The following is a 19,129-nucleotide window of genomic DNA, read 5'->3' on the forward strand; positions in this document are numbered from 1 at the left end:
CCCGTATAAATTACATCAGGAAGGGCATCCGGTGTAAAAAATTTTGCCAAATCCATATGCAGACAGATGATCCTCTGTGGCAACCCCTAACGGGAGCAGCTGAAAGAAGAAGAATAGGATTGACTGACTAATAAATGGCCTACAAATGACGTCACACTGCAAGACAAGAGGTGTACAGCGGTAAGTCGGACAACGTAGCTCTCTCAACTTTGGTGAATCACAATCCTCTTTGGGGCACCCCCTGAAATGCCATCTTGCACCTCCTGGGGGCCTGGTAATCCCTGCGATAGAGTGACCAGAAAATGGAAGTTTAGCCAGATCTACATCATCAGAACTACAACTTTGACAGTTCTATACAGCGGATTCAGAAAGTATTCAGACCCCTTTGTGTTACAGATTTATCAAAACTACTCTCAATAACCCATTACGACAATGAAAACATTGGCAGAAAAGTTTGCAAATTTATTAAAAACCCAAAAGTGAAATCTCTCATTCCTAGTAGTAGTCAGACCCTTTGCTGTGACCCTCCAAATTGTGCTCAGACGCTCCTTGTTTGCTTTATTTCTCCTTGAGAGGTTCCTAGAACTTAATTGAAGTCCACCTGTGACACACTGAATTGATTAGACATCACTTAAAAAAGGGACACATGTAACTGGGAATAAAAAGGTCCTACCATTTACATCAGATGCCGAGACAAAAACCAAGCAATGAAGTCCAAGGAACTCTGTAGACCTCCTATGGTGAGGCAAAGATCAAGACAATGAGATAAAACCATCTCTAAAGCTTTGAGTGAGCACAGTGGCCTCAAGAATTGTGAAACTGAAGATGTTTGGAACCTCCGGTATTCTTCCTAGAGTTGGTAGTCTGACAGAGCAAGATCATCCTTGGTCAGGGAGGTCACAAATCCAATGCTCACTCCAACTGAGCTTCAGGAGTCAACTAAGATCGGAGAACCTTATGGAAGGACAACCACCTCAACAGCATTCTATCAATTAGGCATGTATAGAAAAGGGGTTGACACCTGCTTGGAGTTTACCAAAAGGCATTTATAAGACTCGGAGCAGGTCAGGTTAGGTCAGGGAGCATGCACCGGTACAGCGTGTTGCCACACCCACCTTCTGATTTACATTTTATAAAGTTTAAAATACACTTACGTGTAAGATTTCCCAGATCCAGTTTGCCCATAAGCAAAGAGACAGACATTGTAGCCCTGAAGAACCCTCTTGAGAAGTGGCTGTGCCAGTTTCCTGTACACCACCTGTTGGCTGGCATAACTGCGATCTTGAGGGTCACATGACCAGAAGGAGAAGTCATAGACAAATGAGAACTTCTGCTGCGATTCTGGATTGAAGACTATTGTCTCTTGTCCGGTTACAGATATCACTGACTTTGTGTTCAGTTCATGCTCCCTGCAAATCAAGTGGTAACAAAAACAACAAATGCATGAATTATACAGAATACTCACATAATAGAATTGGACCGGAGAAAAATAGTTAAAAAATTGGGTTTAGAGGAAGACCAAGGAAGACATGGAAGCCAGCTGAGAAATAGGCCTGCACTTAACAGACGGGCATAGAGAGCAGCAGTAAAACAATCTGACCTCATGATGAGAAAATGTAGATAAAATTGCTTGTATTGGGGCAACAGCTTTGAATAAGATTCATTTTTCGCTGCATATGTTCAGTCCCAATACTTCGCAGTGGCCACATTAAGAGAACACCTCCTCCTCAATATTTTAGCATAGCTAAAAACGTACAAATTTAACACCTACTAGCTGTGCTGCCCATCTAAGACAGGCTGAAATCTAAATATTCAACGTAGATCTCAGTGCTAACGCTCCATCTATTGGAATACATTTTGTAACGTATGTAGTAATAAAATGTATTGCATTTGTCACTCCAACAGATGCCATATCACAAACCTTTGCAGGAATAAAATTCATTGCATTTGTCAATCCAACAGATGACGCATCACAAACATTAATAAATTGAATTTTCCATTCCAGATGGTGCATCACAAACATTAGTAATAAAATACATTGCATTTGTCACTTCAACAAATGCCATATCACAAACCTTTGTAGTGATAAATGCAATGAATTTGTCATTCCAACAGATGGTGCATCACAAACCTGCATTAAATTTGTCATTCCAACAGATGGTGCTTCACAAACATTAGTAATAAGATACATTGCATTTGTCACTGCAACAGATGCCATATCACAAACCTTTGTAGAGATAAATGCACTGCACTTTTCAATCCAACAGATGGTGCAGCACAAACCTGCATTAAATTTGTCATTCTAACAGATGCCACAAACACTTGCAGTAAAATTCATTGCATTTGTCAATCAAACAGATGACGCATCACAAACATTAATAAATTGAATTTTCCATTCCAGATGGTGCATCACAAACATTAGTAATAAAATACATTGCATTTGTCACTTCAACAGATGCCATATCACAATCCTTTGCAGTAATAAAATTCATTGCATTTGTCACTGCAACAGATGCCATATCACAAATCTTTGTAGAGATAAATGCATTGAATTTGTCATTCCAACAGATGGCGCAGCACAAACCTGCATTAAATTTGTCATTCCAACAGATGGTGCAGCACAGACCTTTGTAGTCCCGCATTTTATTACTGTAAATGTTTGATGCACCACCCATTGGAATGACAAATGCAATGCATGTTATTACCACTTGAATTACAAAACTCACTCCAGTAGATGATGCACTGCAAACTTAAGGGATGTCGCCCTTAACATTTCGGTTTCAACCAATCTTGGACAGGAAAAATAGTAATCACAAAGCCTCAGACAAAATGTTGGATATCCAACCTTTCAACACAGAAATAACATTTACCTCATTTTTCTCCCCCTCATTGAGAACGAAAACCCCACTTTTTGGGCAAGTCGTTCAATAGCAAAATTAACGAACTCTTACTCTAAAAAGATGCTTTCTACTGATCATATGGCTGTGTGCAGAGTATGCACGAATGACCCACTAATACGATTTCACCATCAGCTGAACTGCACAGAAGACCTACCTGGAATTTAGTGGTCGCACTCGAATCGCAACAGTGACGGCGCTGCTGTCCAAGCCATATTCCTCAGGGGCATCAGCAGCAAGAGTCCTTCTGCGTTCCTGGTCTGCCTCCGTTTTATCAGGAGATGACACCTGCTTGCCAACAGAGTGCGGTGGCATTGGAGGAATGGCCTGGCACACCGACACTTCACAGGACACCTGCATAGCGTCGTGATCTAAATTTTCCGCCGATAAATCAAGCTTGGGCAGGCCCGTCCCCTCTTTATCTGTGAAATGACCCTTTTCTACATTGGAAATCCTTGACCTGCTTTTCATTGTGTGATCAAGAGAGCTGGCCTCCAAAATTCCAGATGCACCAGGACTTGATATTCTAGACTTTGTAGCTACTGGCAACCTACTTTTAGGCAACTTGTTCTCAGATCCTGAAGAAATCCTAAAATTCTGATCATTTTGCTCTTGGTCCAGCAATGGACTAGCAGCCATCCCCATATCATGTTGGGCCATTCGTTTCTTTGCAACATGGCAGTCAGAACTCTCCTGGCCAATGTCCTTGTCCTTATCAGCCAGCTTCCTCTTGCTAGCTGTGACCAAAGCTCTTGGCTTGCTTGCAGTCTGCTGAAGATCTACCAAAGGTGGCAAATCCAGCTTTCGTGAGCCATCTAAACTGACGGTTGAAAGTTCCAAGAATTCCTTATCTGAATTTTCTCGTAGACTGTAGTTTATCTGTGTGCTGTTTAGCGGGATTTTAGAAGATGCTACAGAAATAATAGAAGACTGATGTCCTCTCTCTGGCGAGAATGGAGTTGTATCTTCATTCACTTCAAAGGTGACAGGAGACGGCTCTCCATTGCTTTCCCAATAAGACTTCTTCACTAGCTGGGAGACAAATTTATTATGGGTGTCGAACCCAGATTTCAATTTGACTGAACATATGTCCATTAAATATTTTTTTGATACGGGAAGTTCAAATGCATCAGTCATCATTGTGAATGGGCGACTCCTGAGAAATAAGACAAAGAAGTTCAGGTTAATCATGAGCAGATGAAGAAAAAAAAAAAAAAAAATCAGTTCTACTTATTTCAATCCATTAGGTGACACGGGCAGCTGTCTAGGGCGATGTTTAGGAAAGTTAAGGGGTGCGCAGTGTGGAAACCGAGGGTTTATGTAACTCAAGGAGGCACCCAGAAGTACTATGGACACCGAGGGGTGCTGTTCTGGTAACTCGAAGGGACTCGTGCTCCAGACATACCCTCCTCGGTCCTTAAAGTCTAATACTTAATGCATGCTACGGACATCGACGGGTGCCATTGAGTAACTCAAGCAGCACAAAACTCCGGACCTTTATTCACCCCCCACCCCATCCCAAAGGCACTGTGGGCACAAAGGGGCACCATTCTGGTAACTCAAGGGACACCTGCTTTGGTCACCTCGGTCCTCGAAGTCTAATACTAGGTGTGCTATGGACACCAAGGGGCAGCATTCTGGCAACTCAAGGGGCACATTTCAGTCCCACCCCAGTTCCTTGAGGTCTACTACTAAATGTGTGCTATGAACACCAATGGGTACCATTCTGGTAACTCAAGGTGCACATGTTTTAGTCACCAAGCCCCCCCCCCCCAGGTCCTGGATATCTACTAATAATAAAAAAAAAAGTGTGCTATAGACACCAAGGGGCACCACACTGGTAACTCAAGGGGGACATACTCCAGTCATTCCCCCTAGGTCTTCAAAGTCTAATAGAGAAGGCACACCATGGACACCAAGGGGGCACCATTGAGTAAATCAAACAGCATGCACTCCAGACCTTTACACCCCCCAACCCAAAAGTACTACAGACATGAAGGGGCATCATTCTGGTAACTCAAGAGGCACGTGTTTTAGTCATGCCGCATCCCAGGTCCTCAATGTCTACTGCTGAATGTGTGCTAGGGACAGAAAGGAGCAGGATTCTGGTAATTCAAGGGGCTTGTGCTCCAGACATTCCCCCTCCACCATTTTCCTTGAAGTCTAATATTGAATTTGTCACTCCAATAGATGCCATATCACAATCCTTTGCAGTAATAAAATTCATTGCATTTGTCAATCCAACTGATGACACATCACAAACATTAATAAAATTGAATTTTCCATTCCAACAGATGGTGCATCACAAACATTAGTAATAAAATAGACTTTAAGGATGGGTTCATGGGACAGTGTAAGAAAAAGGGACAGCTTAGTGATTCAAGGGGTTTGTGCTCCAGACAATACCCCATTTTCCTTGAAGTCTAATATTGAATGCACTGTGCCTCCATTCATGGTCCAGACCACCCCCCAACCCCGGTCCTTAAAATACATGAAGGCACAGTTTAGTAACTCAAGTGACACACACTCCAGACCTTTACAAACACCGCCCACCCCCCAAAGCACTTTTGACACAGAGGGGCACTGACCTAGTAAGACACTCAAGGGCTCCATGTGAGCTTCAACTGGAACTGGACCTAAATGGATTCCCCATTATACTTTGTTCTTAAGTTTGTTCTCTTTGCTTTTATAATTTAACAATTTTATTGATGTGTCTGAGCTACTGGATGCCTGAATTTGAGTAGATAAAAGTATTTATTCATCCACTCAGTGGTTGGCATCGGCTTTCAGGGTGTCATTTTGCATTGCTGGTTTGGTTACAAGTGAGACTCCGTGCATCTCGGTGCAATCCAGTGTTTTAGCCATCTAAGGCTCAGTGCACTTCAGAGCTTCAAATAGTATTGAGATAACAACATAATTTAATAACACAACATCTGAGGTGGTGCAGAATCACATAGTAAAGCAAGTGCTTCATTTTATTATACACTAACCATCCCGCCGTTGCCCCACCCACATGGTAGTGAAACGGAACAAAGTTTAAAAATCAATAAACAAAAGGTAGCGCTAGCTTAGCGTGAGGGAGGAGGGCCCCACTCCTGACCTCACGCTTCCCCCTCCATTCGGCCCGCAGCCTGCCTCTTGGATTTGATCAAATAAAAATCAGTGCCGCAACCAAACTATAATACTTAGCGTAATGACAGAAATCGTAAAATCAACTGGAATGTTTTATGCAAATTACAGAAAAGCCTGATCTAAACCCATTAAGTAGTGTTCTCTTGTGAAAAGCGGACCGACAATGAAGAGAGAGACAGACAGAGAGAGAAAGAGACAGACAGACAGAGAGAGAAAGAGACAGACAGACAGAGAGAGAGAAAGAGACAGACAGACAGACAGACAGAGACAGAGACAGAGAGAGAGAGAGAGAGAGATCTACTGTGTCCAAATAAATAATCAGAAGCTTACTTTCTGTCGGACCAGGTAAACAAGAGCACCTCTAATCTTTGTGGTTCAAATTAATCACATCATGAAGCGTGGAACTGATTCTGAAATGGGACACTCAATGAGCCGTCTAATTGTTCCCACCCACTTTTAAGCACAGTTCACTCATCTTTGTCTCCAGACATATCTACTATACTGTACGACTGGCTTCAGCAAGACTAGTTCATTCTTTCCAAACTAACTGTGTAGGGGGTTAACAAAGGACTCATTCTGACAGTCTAGCAGCATTAATATTTTTTTTTGTAAAACCAACAACATTCTTTTCCTACCCCCATAGGTTTTGATGGACTTCATGGCCCCAGTAGTTTTAGCCCGTGCAAGACTCTGGCCATGAACAGATGTGAACAGAAGAAGGTCTACGCTTCATCTCACATTAGCAGGGATAATCAAAACTGTTGAGATGAACATCCTTCACAAGCTTCTATTTCACAGGATCCCCATATGCATTAACAAATTGTTATTTAAGAAATTAGATTCAGTTATAATCTAATTTATTTGGAAATCTAAATCATCCACCCCCTACAATGACTTAAAGCAGAAGGTGGCATGGCACTACCTAACTTTCAATCGTATTACTGGGCAGCAAATACACAGGCCATAAAGTCCTGGACATCGACAGAAATTGATGAATATACACAAGCCTGACCTGCCATAGAAATAAAATCTTCTTGCATTTCTTCATTTGCCCAGATTTGTGCCCCAGTAAATACAAAATCATCCTCAATAAACGGATAATCCAATTATCCATCACTCACTCAGAATTTGGAACCAATACAGGAAGCACTGAGAGGGAGATCGCAGCTCTTATCTGATGCACCTTTACGTGATATTCACCTTTTTCTACCCTCTCAGAGCTACACAGTATATCATGTTGGAAAACATTGGGGATTAAAACACTTAAAGATTTTTATGTAGATAATGTCATTGCATCTTATGAACAATTATGCTTCAAATTTAAAAAAAAAAAACATCAAAAAATTTTTCAACTACTTTCAAATTAGAAATGCCAATAAAGGAAACCTGTCCACTTTTCTTCACCTCCCACACTGTAAAAAATGCTGCGTTAAAAATTACTTAAAAAAAAAATAAGGCAACAAATTACAAGCAATATTTTTGAGTAGATTTAATATACTGCACTATTGAGTAAACTTAATTTATTAATTAACTCAAATTTACCTAAAATAAATGAGTTTGATTAAATATAAGTAGTGGCAAAAATGGTTTCGTTTTACTCCGATTTTCATTTGAATTAAAGTACTCAAAAAAAGTGAGCATGTAACGCTGGACAGTAATGATTTAACAAATACATGCTAAAAATCCATATCTTTATTTATTTGAACATACAGAGATAGTCACAACAACGGAGTTATATTTTCAAAGGAAAATTAAATCAAATGTCTGAGGATAATTTTTACTGAATTACTGACATTCAAATGTCAATGAAAATTGTCTTTTCTTTTTTTAAACTTTCTTCAAAAAGTATATCTCAATCAAATAATGTCCCAGGAAGGAGTGGTAAACGGGAAGGAAACAGAGTGAAAGCGTGAAATCCTGCAGCAGGCACCGCTCTTCAAACACTTTCTACATTTACGCCAACATGTCCTCTTAAATGAATGGCCGCCTTTTCACTACTTTTCAGTATGCGATAGCGAAAATCCTGAAATAAAATAGGACATAGGAAATCAAACATCGCTAAATAAATCAATGTTAAAAATTAACCAGAAAATACATGGCCTATGTAGAACACTAAATAAGAGGTCAAATAATAAGGTGACGGTTAGGCAAACGTCTTTATATGTTGTTTACAGGTCGTAGTTTAGGACAAAATGCCATATCGTTCTCAAACTTCTCAAAGTGTCATTTTCTTTTTCTGTGTAAATTAAAAGTTTTAAACGATAAAAAAAAAAACATTAACATACGTAACTATCCGAGAAATGTGCTTGCTTTTTAAAGCAAACCAAACGAGGTAAGTTGTTAGAAAGACGCTACCTTGCCCGCCATGTTTCCCACATGAAGGGAAAGTTTTCATGAAAACAACAAATGCTTACATCTGTAACTATATGAGATGAAATTTTACTTATTCATTACAGAATTAATATGCTTTATACTTACACATTCATAGTAAAATAGCTCTTAATATGGATAAGCGTTACAGCTGAATGCGTTGTTGTAAAGACCAAGAAATCAATGTTACAGGAAGTGCCGTGTCATTAAATTTAACTTCACTTAAATGTGTTCAATTCACAGTATTTTTTTTTTTTTTTTACTTAGAATAAGTTATAAAAAATGTTTACATTTTGAGAATAATAAGTTAACATTTTTCTTAATTTTTTTATTAGAATTAAAATAATCAAGAAAAAGGGTAAAACCCATTTTTATTAATTAAGGTAATGATTATTTTGCGTATAGTTAGCTATTTATTATTTTTCACACATGCAAGATTTTTTACAGTGCATCCATTTCTGTTCCAGAGGCAATACCTCCCAAACAGCATCTCAACAATATATTAAAACATCTTCAAGTCCCTTCCTTTCAAAATTATCCTAAGGGATGCTGGGGAAAGAATCTTACACTTAACATCTCTGAAGAGGGGAAGGCAGCCATGCATAGAATACACTCCAAATGTGCAAAGCATTCAATCATCAACTTAAAATCTTATTTTATCAAGCACATTTGTCTTGTTTAAAATTGTCCAAAAATGTATCCAGGGCAAAATTCAACATTGGAACATTAGCTCCAGCCACACTGAGCCACGTGTTCTGAGCGTGCACCAAACTAACATCATTGTATACAAAAAGCTTTGAATGCCACTCAGATAGCCTTTGGCGTCACAAACACTCTGAACCCATTAACAGGTGCACTTGGACTCCCAGAATGGATTAAAATGGAGAAATGTAATTTAATTGTAATTGCTTTTACCACTCTACTAGTACATACAGTCATGGCCGAAATTATATAGGCACCCCTGGAATTTTCCCAGAAAATGCACCACTTCTCCCAGAAAATTGTTGTAATTACAAATGTTTTGGTATACACGTTTATTTCCTTTATGTGCATTGGAACAACACAGAAAAACAGAAAAAAAGCCAAACCTGACATTTCACAAGGTCAAGGTCCCTTACCATTTAATAAAGACTGTTCCTACTAATGTTTATGCGCTACTGTTCTAGCGCCCGTTATTGTAACGGGCTTAATGTCTAGTTAGCAATAAGATGCAAATGACAACGGATCATTTATGATTAGAAGTCTAAAAGCAGATCATTTTCAATCTGTCACATTTTCCTCAAGTGTTTTATTAAACCAAATAGTGCAGGATGAATCCACACAGGTGTATACGGAAACAAGTTAGATGGAGAACTGCTAGCTCCGTTGTCATTTATGTCTTATGAGCCATTAAAACAGTGAAAGCAGCCGTTTAAGACTGAAATAAGCAATTAAGGGTTCAAAATCTTAACCAGAGAGACCACTAAAATGAAGCAGAACAATATCACTTGAGCAATAAGTGCGTCATTACAGAAGCCGAGAGAGGATGTGCAATATCATTATTATTGTTATTGTTTACTCGAGATAATGAAATAATTTTAATCGAGATCGATAAAACAAAAAATCTTGTTTTCTCGAAATTATGAAATAATTGTATCTAACGTTTAATGTTTAGCTTATTGAAGCCACGTCCTGTTTGAAATGGCAGAAGAGCAGAACTGCATTGATCAGCACGTCACATTTTTGTTCAATCAAGGGCTGACGGAGGCTGAAAGACGTTTATCCCTTAGTTTAGAAAATTACGGAAGCCAAGACAGGACGTGCAATATTGTTATTTATTTTTAATTGTCTCCTCAAGATAACAGACAAATTTTTATCAAATGTTCATTCAAGGAGTTATTTTTGTTGGAGTGCTAATGCGTTACAAAGTCCTTACACTCAACTAAAACAAAAAAAAAGCTGAATTTGGTCTATAGAAAGCCAAATTAACATTTAAAGACTAGGGGGGCAAGTCCCCCTGGCGCCTAACCCTCAGTTGCAGCTGAAGCTGTACAAAAGAAAATGTATTGGAGTCAAAAAAATCACAATTCTATAAATATGTAAAAAAAAGCTTTATTATTTAATGGGGTAAAAAAATCATGAAATGAGAATAAAATATTTACTCTCTTACCAATTGGAGTATTTCCGTTAAACTGAGGTCCACTATGCTCGATGAGCATTTATAAAAGAGACTAAATAAACAATCCATTCATTTTAACGGACATTCTTATAAACTTTTTTTAAAACAGGAAAAATCACGTGAAAACTAAAGTGGTACACAATGGGTCATCATAACTCGACCTTCAGCTAACTAAATCAACGAAATACAAATATTGGTGTTGTGATTTTTTTTTATTTTTATTATTTTAATAGTCAGTCAAAAATAAAATCCACGACTTTCTTGATATTTTAGTTTGTAATTTAAAACCAAAATAATCTGAAAATCTAACAACATCACCTTAAAGTTTGATAAATTCTGAATAGAATGATAAATATATATATGTAGGTTTTAAAATAAGCCCCATGCATTTAAAGCGACATAAAACAGGACATAAAAACGTCACATAAAATCATTGCACTTTTTAGAGAGATAGATAGAGAGAATTCATTTTCAAAGTTCAGCTTGTAGAAAGAGAGAGAAGTATCGTGCGTATGCACTGATTCAGCACGTTGCCTCACCCACCACATGACAGACCACCTCAGGATCCCAATTTAAGACCCAAGTGCAGCTGTGCAACAGGCGACACCTCAGCGCCACACTAGTTCGAATGGAGTGCAACATCGTGAGGTTTGTACAGTGGCTGGAGTGCCAATCCTTCCACCAACCCGTGAATTCTCCTCCCAGCAAGCTGAAGGACCTCCATGCACTGCTGGATTTAGGTTAATATCACACCCAGGGCAGAGCAGCTACAGGTTAAAAGCATTGCTCGAGGGCCCAACATAGTGGAATCACTTCTGGTATTTATGGGATTCGCACCGGCAACCTTCCGATTGCTGGCACAGCCTCGGAGCCACACATTGTAAAACCAAAAGTACACTCTTTAAAATGCTGGTTCCTAAAAGACACGATATTGCTCTTCACTGCTTTGTGTTGTTTCTCAGAGTCATTGCTTAACAAAGCATCCTTTCATTTTGGGACGGGTTCTTTGGATATGAAGTCGGTTCTTTGTGCTTTGAAAAATGTCCTAATATGTAGGAAAAAAAAACCCAAAAAACAGACATCTTTAAAGTATGATAAGCAAGCTAGCTAGCAGGGCACCAACAGAAGTGGAAAACCCGATCTTGAACCTGTAAATTTACAGTAAATTACTTGCTACTAATTGCATCACTTTACTGTATAACAAATGTAATACGTGTTGATATGGTTTTTACCCAATACTTATATACAAAATTTGGTTGACGTAAGTGAGAGCATATTCAAGGTAGCGTGTTTACACACAAACACACAATTCCAAAAATGTATATCCCTCCAAAACACAGGTTAGTCTAAAATGTCACAATTAATCAAAATCTTTAAATCAAATTTTGGGATGATTACCATTCTTTCCCTACAAGAATGTAAATTGGACTCGGGCAGGGAGGTCCAAAACGTCAAGATTCATCAAAATCTCGAGGTCAAAGTTTTGGACAATTACAATACCTTCCCTTTACTTTGTATACAAGAAAGTTTAAAAAAAAAAAAAAAAAAAGTAAAAGCCCACCATCATCATCTTCCACGACCACAGAATAATCTTCAGCACACAGAAAAATCAGTTTGCTAGCCATCTTCACGTTTGTCACAGTCCAAAGGTGTGGGAGACAGTGCTGCAGCAAAGGGGGCGTGGCTTATGTAAATAGGGTAACTTTATGCAAATTTAGCTATGCGCCGTTGTGATTTTACAGCAATACAATTATTCACAAACATAGTACATCAGCATCAAATAATTCATTGCTGCTTAAAATTAACTTAATTTAGTGCATTTATTTAAAAGCATTATTTTAATCATTTAGTGTATTACAGATTTGTAAACCGTGAAGTGCATAATTAATGATTTTTAGAGGATTTTTTTTTTTTTTAAACATTTGCCTCACAATTTACATCAAATTAAGTTTTGAAGGATCCTAAACTCTCTCTCCTGTCCACCTCACTATTTAGTTACTTATTCCTTATGTCTCTGGTTCTCAACTTTGTAAGATTTGTATATCATACAAGTTTAAATTAGTATCCCTGTAGCCAGGATTTCATTGTTTAACTGCCATCTTTACCCATGGCTGGCGCCACCATGAAGGTGAATTAGGTATTTTCCTAGGGCACAGCCACACTGGTTTGCTACCGAACAGTAGGTTGGCACACTAATAAGCTTGGCATAGGGTTTATTTGCCCGGATCTTACTGCGCAAATAAGTGAAACGTTATGAAAATGCACAAACTGAAAATGTCCCACAATGCAAGGCAGATGAGTCCAAACACAAGTTTACAGAAATATGCGGTCTTATGACAAATGATGGATTAGCCTGCTGCGCTTACACAATTCATTGTTCATTACAGCATTTTATTATAAAAAAAATCAGTTAACTCCTGTAACGAGAATTCAATCAAAAATGACACCTTTTATTGGCTAATTCAGGGGTGTCCAACTCCAGTCCTGGTGTGCTGAAGCTTTTCATTCTAATCCTTTTCCTAATCAGTGCCCAGTTTTCATTCCTAATTAACTCCTTTTCCCTTCATTGTAAATCGCCCCGTTTTTAAGGATTCAGTCCTCTGAATTGATTTTTTTCTTCATTAAATGGCAGCCAAACAGAAATGCGATGTGAAACGAGCCAACAGATAACCAGCTAAACTGGAACGTCAAACTCCAGCCAATTTCACTCCAACCAATCTCTTAATGAGAAGCCGATTCTTGCTGTCATTGAATATCATTACTAGTTGCTGCTCTCGTTCTGCCACAGCAGCAGATTTTCTGTTTTTTTCTAAGGCCACCGTCAACGTGTTTGGGTGACCTGAGCAGACCAACATGACCGAGACCTTCACCGTTCTTTAAATTTTCAGGTGAGCCAGTCATGTGTGTCCCATTATTGTTTGGCTGCTCCTTAAGGAAAAATGAAACTACTAAGGGGTCTGAGTCACGTCAATTAAAATGCAGGCAAAACAAGTTAATCTGCAGCAAAAACAACTCACTAAGATAGTTAGAATGGAAACCTGCAGCCACAGTGGCCCACCAGGACCGGAGTTGGACACCCCTGGGCCAACTAAAAAGATAACATGCAAGCTTTCAAGGGAGCGCAGGACCCTAATCTTGCCTGAAGAGTTGCATATTGACATCTTTTTAGTTAGCCAATAAAAGGTGTCATTGTGCTTGATTTTTGCATCAATAATAGCTAAATGATTAAAATGGTACAACACTTACTGCTACAGTTAGAAATTCTAATATGTTACAGGAGTTATTTTATTATTTTTTTTTACAGTTAGCTGCAACTATAGTTCTTATCATAACCCCTTTTTTTGAATAAATCCAGGCTATTTACAGTCCAGAGCCTGAACTTATCATGACTTACAAACCTGAGCGCACATTAAGATCTCAAGATGCCGGTCTGCTTGTGATTCCAAGGATTAATAAAATAACAGTGGGAGGTCGAGCTTTTAGTTACAAGACCCCCTAAACTGTGGAATGGTCTTCCTGCTACTATAGGAGATGCCCCTTTGGTCTCAGCTTTCAAATCCTCACGACTTCAGTTTAGCACACCCTGCCTAGAGCTGCTGATTAACTGTGCAGACTGCATCTCTGTTGTTAGTCATTAGTATTAAAACATAGCAGGATAGTTAGAATTTGTTACTAACCCTCACCTGCTCCGTTTCTCTACTCAGTACTCAAATGTGGCACTTGGTGCCCACTGTCCACCTGCCAAGTTGTTTTGCCTCCCTAAGGTAAAGTCATCCCTGATGGAGGATTGCAGGAATCACAGAAAAGAGGGGTCCTTTCATCGGATTGGCTGGCCCAGCACTGGCCAAATGGGGGAGGCAGCTTGATGGCCAAGGTCTCCAGGACTCTAAACAAATCCATATCATATGATGGGATATCATCTACTGTTAAATTCTGCTCTGTAGTTTGTTTATACTGTATTGAGGATTTGTTCTGTTCTGTGTATTGTCCCCCTTTTTTTAAAAAAACCCACTGCATACCCAACCTACCTTGAAAGGGGTCTCTTTTTGAACTGCCTTTCCCAAGGTTTCTTTCAGTTTTTTTCCCTACAAGGGTTTTTTGGGGTGCTGTCAAGAGGCAGGGCCTGTTAAAGCCCATTGGAGCACTTCTTGTGTGATTTTGGGCTACACAAAAATATTGTATCGTTACAGATCTACATAAATAAAGGCTCTTCCTGGAAACCTCATGTGGATGGGTCTTTTTTGGAACCAGAAGTGGTTCCCCTATGTGTTATTATTCCGAACTACTGCTCGGGCACCTTTATTTCACTTTTTATTTTAAAGAGAGAGGGTTTCCAAGAGAAAGATTCCAAGAGAAAAGGGAGGACACGCAAACTGCCCAGATATTAACCACGACCTTAAACTCGTTCACTCGGGGTTGTGAAACAAATATAGAAAACCATACAAGATCGACCCCACTGACGTTGTCACCGCTTTAACTCATCAAATAAAGAAAGATGCGTCACTTTCCCCCCGACGAAATTCATTCTTGGTTAGACCCTCGGTAAACATTACAAACTACCTTACAACTCTATTCCTTCGATTTATTTCAATCACCGTCGTCTTTCGTACCTAAAGGTAATGCAAAAACTACAAAATACTCGTCTTACACGCCAATCTAACCTAAAAATCAAATGTGAGCTCATGAGAATCCAAATTACCTTTTAACTGCAGGGCAGGCACAACACTTCACGGTTTCCCTCTTAAAAAAAATGTGAAGTAAAATAAACTTCCGTCGAGAATACAAACGCAAATATATTAAATAAAAATTTAATATAACAGTCAAATAAAAGTCCGCGCAGCTTCTTGCTTCCAATTAAACACCTTCGGCTATAGAAATCGCGGGTTATCAAGACGCCCGCCGTTCTCTGTTCTCTATTTATCAATTACCCCGTTTATTCAATTAGCAAACTATAATAAATCATAATAAAAGAAAAAAAAATGGGTCGATCATTATCAGCAAAACATTCATATATATTTTTTGCTTTCACTTTTATCGGCACGAAAAAATGACTCTGCTTGGATATCCTCCGTGAAACAATATCGGGATAAGTGAATTTGAGAAAATTAATTAGCGGCAGAAACAATTAGTAAAAAGCGGGTATCAACGTCCCTTACCGTTGTTACTACTCCACTTGCATACATTAAACGGAACTTGTTAATTACGGTCGTCACGGCTGCGCGAGGCTTTGCGCCACTTCTTCAAATTCAAGTGCGCGCCGTTGCAGCCTGCGGATCGGGCGGTCCCTTCAAACGAGTTAAGGTTGCGCTCACCTGAGTGCGCTTATCATAAAACAATACGTCAGTTTCCACTTTATGAATTCAGCCCAGCAAGCAAACTGACAATGGGCCAAAGTAAGCCCTGTGTGGGCAAATATTTTAGTCTATAGTGACCCACTTGAGATTTGCACATCAGTGCAACATTGGCTCCAAATTACTGGTCCAGTGTGGGCAAATATACAATACAATTTATTGTTGTATAACCCAAAATCACACAAGAAGTGCCGCAATGGGCCTTAACAGGCCCTGCCTTTTGACAGTCCCTCACCTTTGACTCTCTAAGAAGACAAGGAAAAACTCCCAAAAAAAAAACCCTTCTAGGGAAAAAAATGGAAGAAACCTTGGGAATGGCATTTCAAAGAGAGACCCCTTTCAAGGTAGGTTGGGTATGCAGTGGGTGTCAAAAAGAAGGGGGTCAATACAATACACAGAACAAATCCTCAATACAGTATAAAAATAAACTACGGAGCAGAATTTATTAGTAGATGATATGCCATCATATGATTTGGATTTGTTTAGAGTCCTGGAGACCTCGGCCATCAAGCTGCCTCCCCAATTTGGCCAGTACTGGGCCAGCCAATCCGATGAAAGGACCCCTCTTTCCCACAATTCCTGCGATCCTCCATCAGAGATGACTTTACCTTAGGCAGGCAGAACAACTTGGCAGGTGGGCAGTGGCACCAAGTGTCACATTTGAGTAGTGAGTAGAGGAACAGAGCAGGTGAGGGTTAGTAACAAATTGTAACTATCATGTCACTTATGTTTTAGTGCTAATGACTAACAACAAAGATGCAGTCAGCACAGTTAATCAGCAGCTCTAGTCAGGGTGTGCTAAACTGAAGTTGTGAGTCTCCAGCCGGCATCTTGAGATCTTAATGTGCTCTCTGGTTTGTAAGTCATGATAAGTTCAGACAAGTAAGCTGGACCTCGGCCCTTTAATGCTTTATATGTCAAAAGGAGGATTTTGAAATCTGCCCTAAACTTAACCGGGAGCCAGTGGAGTTATGTGTTTGTATTTTCTTGTTCTTGTAATAATTCTTGCAGCAGCATTTTGGATTAACTGGAGGCTGTAAATAACAGTTTGAACAGCCAGTGAACACCGCATTGCAGTAGTCAGTCCTACTAGAAATACTGTAAATGCAGGAATGAATTTCTTATTTTTATTTAGAAAGTGCCTTAATTTCCCAACATTTTTAAGATGGAAGAAACATGATTTAGACAAGTTTTTATTACGTGCTTTTAAATGACATGCTAGAGTCAAAGATAACTCCTAGATTGCGGGCTGATTCAGTAAAATTAATGGTGATTCTAACCGAGTTAAATATTTTTGTGATTAGCATCATTCCCTTCAACAATTAACATCTCTGTTTTATCAGTATTTAAAGACACGTAGTTTTCATCCATCCACTCCTTTAATTCACTAACACAACTAATTAAAGACAACATTGAAGAAACTTAATTTGATCTAAATGAAAGGTATAAGTGGGTGTCATCTGCATACGAGTTAAAATTAACATTATGTTTCCTAATGATAGATCCCAGTGGAAGCATGTAAAGCGAAAACAGTAAATATCCCAGTACTGAGCGCTGCTGGACACCATATTGAACTTCTGTGTATAATGATGGAGTACTGTCATCACATTTCTGTACATATTGGAATCGATTTGATAAATAAGAATTAAACCAAGCGAACACAGTGCTTGTAAGCCCAATGTTATTTTCTAGCCTGTGCAGTAAAATAGAATGGCGAATGGTGTCAAATGCTGTGCTTAAGTCTAACAACATAATTACAGTTTAGTTTCCTTCATTAGAGGATATCAGAATGTCGTTTATAACCTGTGTTAGTGCCGTTTCTGTACTATGACCAGTGTGGAAACCAGACTGGAATTTCTCAAATAAGATGTAATGCATAAGGTGTGACTGAAGCTGATTGGCGACTACTTTTTCTAGTATTTTAGAGAGGAAGGGTAAATTTGAAATAGGTGTATAATTATTAAGTATGTGTGGGTCTAGGTCTGACTTTTTTTATATAAGCAGGGAACCCAAATTTGGTCATGAACCTGAAAAAAAGTCCATAGCTTACTACTCGACCCTTCTGTTTTCTATAAACACTTACCCAGGTGTTGTGGTGCACCTGGAGCCTATCCCAGCAAGCAATGGGCACAGACGGGCACCTCTCCTGGATCAGAACCCATCCCACCACACAATTCTTAAAAATGAAAGTGCCAGAGTGGTTTTTCAGACCGATGCCATAGGGGACTATTTTTGATTTCCAAAAGCCCCATCCACATGAAGCTTACAGAAAGAACCTTTTTTTCTTTAGATCTGTAAACCAGTTCCATGGATTAACCATTAAGCATGGGCCTTGGGCATAAAGGGAAGGGTGTGGGAGCAGGCACTGAGTGTGTGTTGCTGCACCCACCATATGCCAAACCACCTGGATTGGGACCAGAGTGCAGTAGGTGACACCTTAGAAGCACACTGGAATATTGTGAGGTTTTTTATGGTGGCTGGAGTGCCAATCCTGTCACTAACTCCCAAGTGTTCCCTCTAAGTTGGAGGACCTACTTGCATGGCTGGATGAAAATTAACGTCACACCCAGGATGAAGCAATTGCAGGTTAAGGGTCTTGCTCAATGGCCTAATGGAGTAGAGTAACTTTTAGTATTTATGGGATTTGACCTGGCAACTTTCCAATTGCTAGCACTGATTCCTCAGAGCCACCACTCCACCCCATAGGAAGGTGAGTACCACAGAAAGTTTACCATGGACCTTATGATGCAAACCTGCAAATGGTGCTGCTGAACCAGGTTCTACAGATAGGGGCTCCCTCATTAAAAGGAAAAATTGCATACATGTATATTGTACTGAACAGCTAGGACTCTTATCTGGCCAGGACACTTTCTGAAGGAAAGGACAAGGGAAAGGAACTTTGTACGGGGCAGTCCCCCTGTTACTTGCTACGGATTAACAGATTTGGAGCATGGAATCTCAAACTTGTTGGGGCCCGGAAGGAAATTACGGGTCACCTGCAGTCCTTCTGGGTGCCCTATAAAAGGAGCCGCCTCACTCCATTCAAGGTGACAGAGTTGGGAGGAAGGGAGATCAAGCTTGCCAGGAGGAATGGAGGTGGAAAGAGAGACAAAGAAAGAAAGAGCTTTTCTGTCTTACTAGGACTTTGTACTGTACTAAATTGGTGGGAAACGTTTCCCACAGTTGAATAAAGGCTGTTGTACTGGGACTTCTTCTGGTGT

General features: G+C 39.5%; 1 protein-coding gene across 1 annotated transcript in view; it reads right to left on the reverse strand.

The window, feature by feature from the left end:
* Positions 1 to 15,433, reverse strand: part of LOC120535337 (kinesin-like protein KIF14) — a 79,864-nt gene extending 64,431 nt beyond the window's left edge. The window contains exons 1-3 of the mRNA XM_039763112.1: positions 15,257 to 15,433; positions 3,055 to 4,053; positions 1,155 to 1,409 (exon numbers count right to left, since the gene is read on the reverse strand). Of these exons, the coding sequence (XP_039619046.1) occupies positions 1,155 to 1,409; positions 3,055 to 4,037 (1,238 nt within the window). The 5' untranslated portion in view covers positions 4,038 to 4,053; positions 15,257 to 15,433. The remainder of the gene's footprint in view (positions 1 to 1,154; positions 1,410 to 3,054; positions 4,054 to 15,256) is intronic.
* Positions 15,434 to 19,129: the final 3,696 nt, after the last annotated feature.

Source organism: Polypterus senegalus, chromosome 9 (assembly GCF_016835505.1).
Source record: "Polypterus senegalus isolate Bchr_013 chromosome 9, ASM1683550v1, whole genome shotgun sequence".
Taxonomy (NCBI): domain Eukaryota; kingdom Metazoa; phylum Chordata; class Cladistia; order Polypteriformes; family Polypteridae; genus Polypterus; species Polypterus senegalus.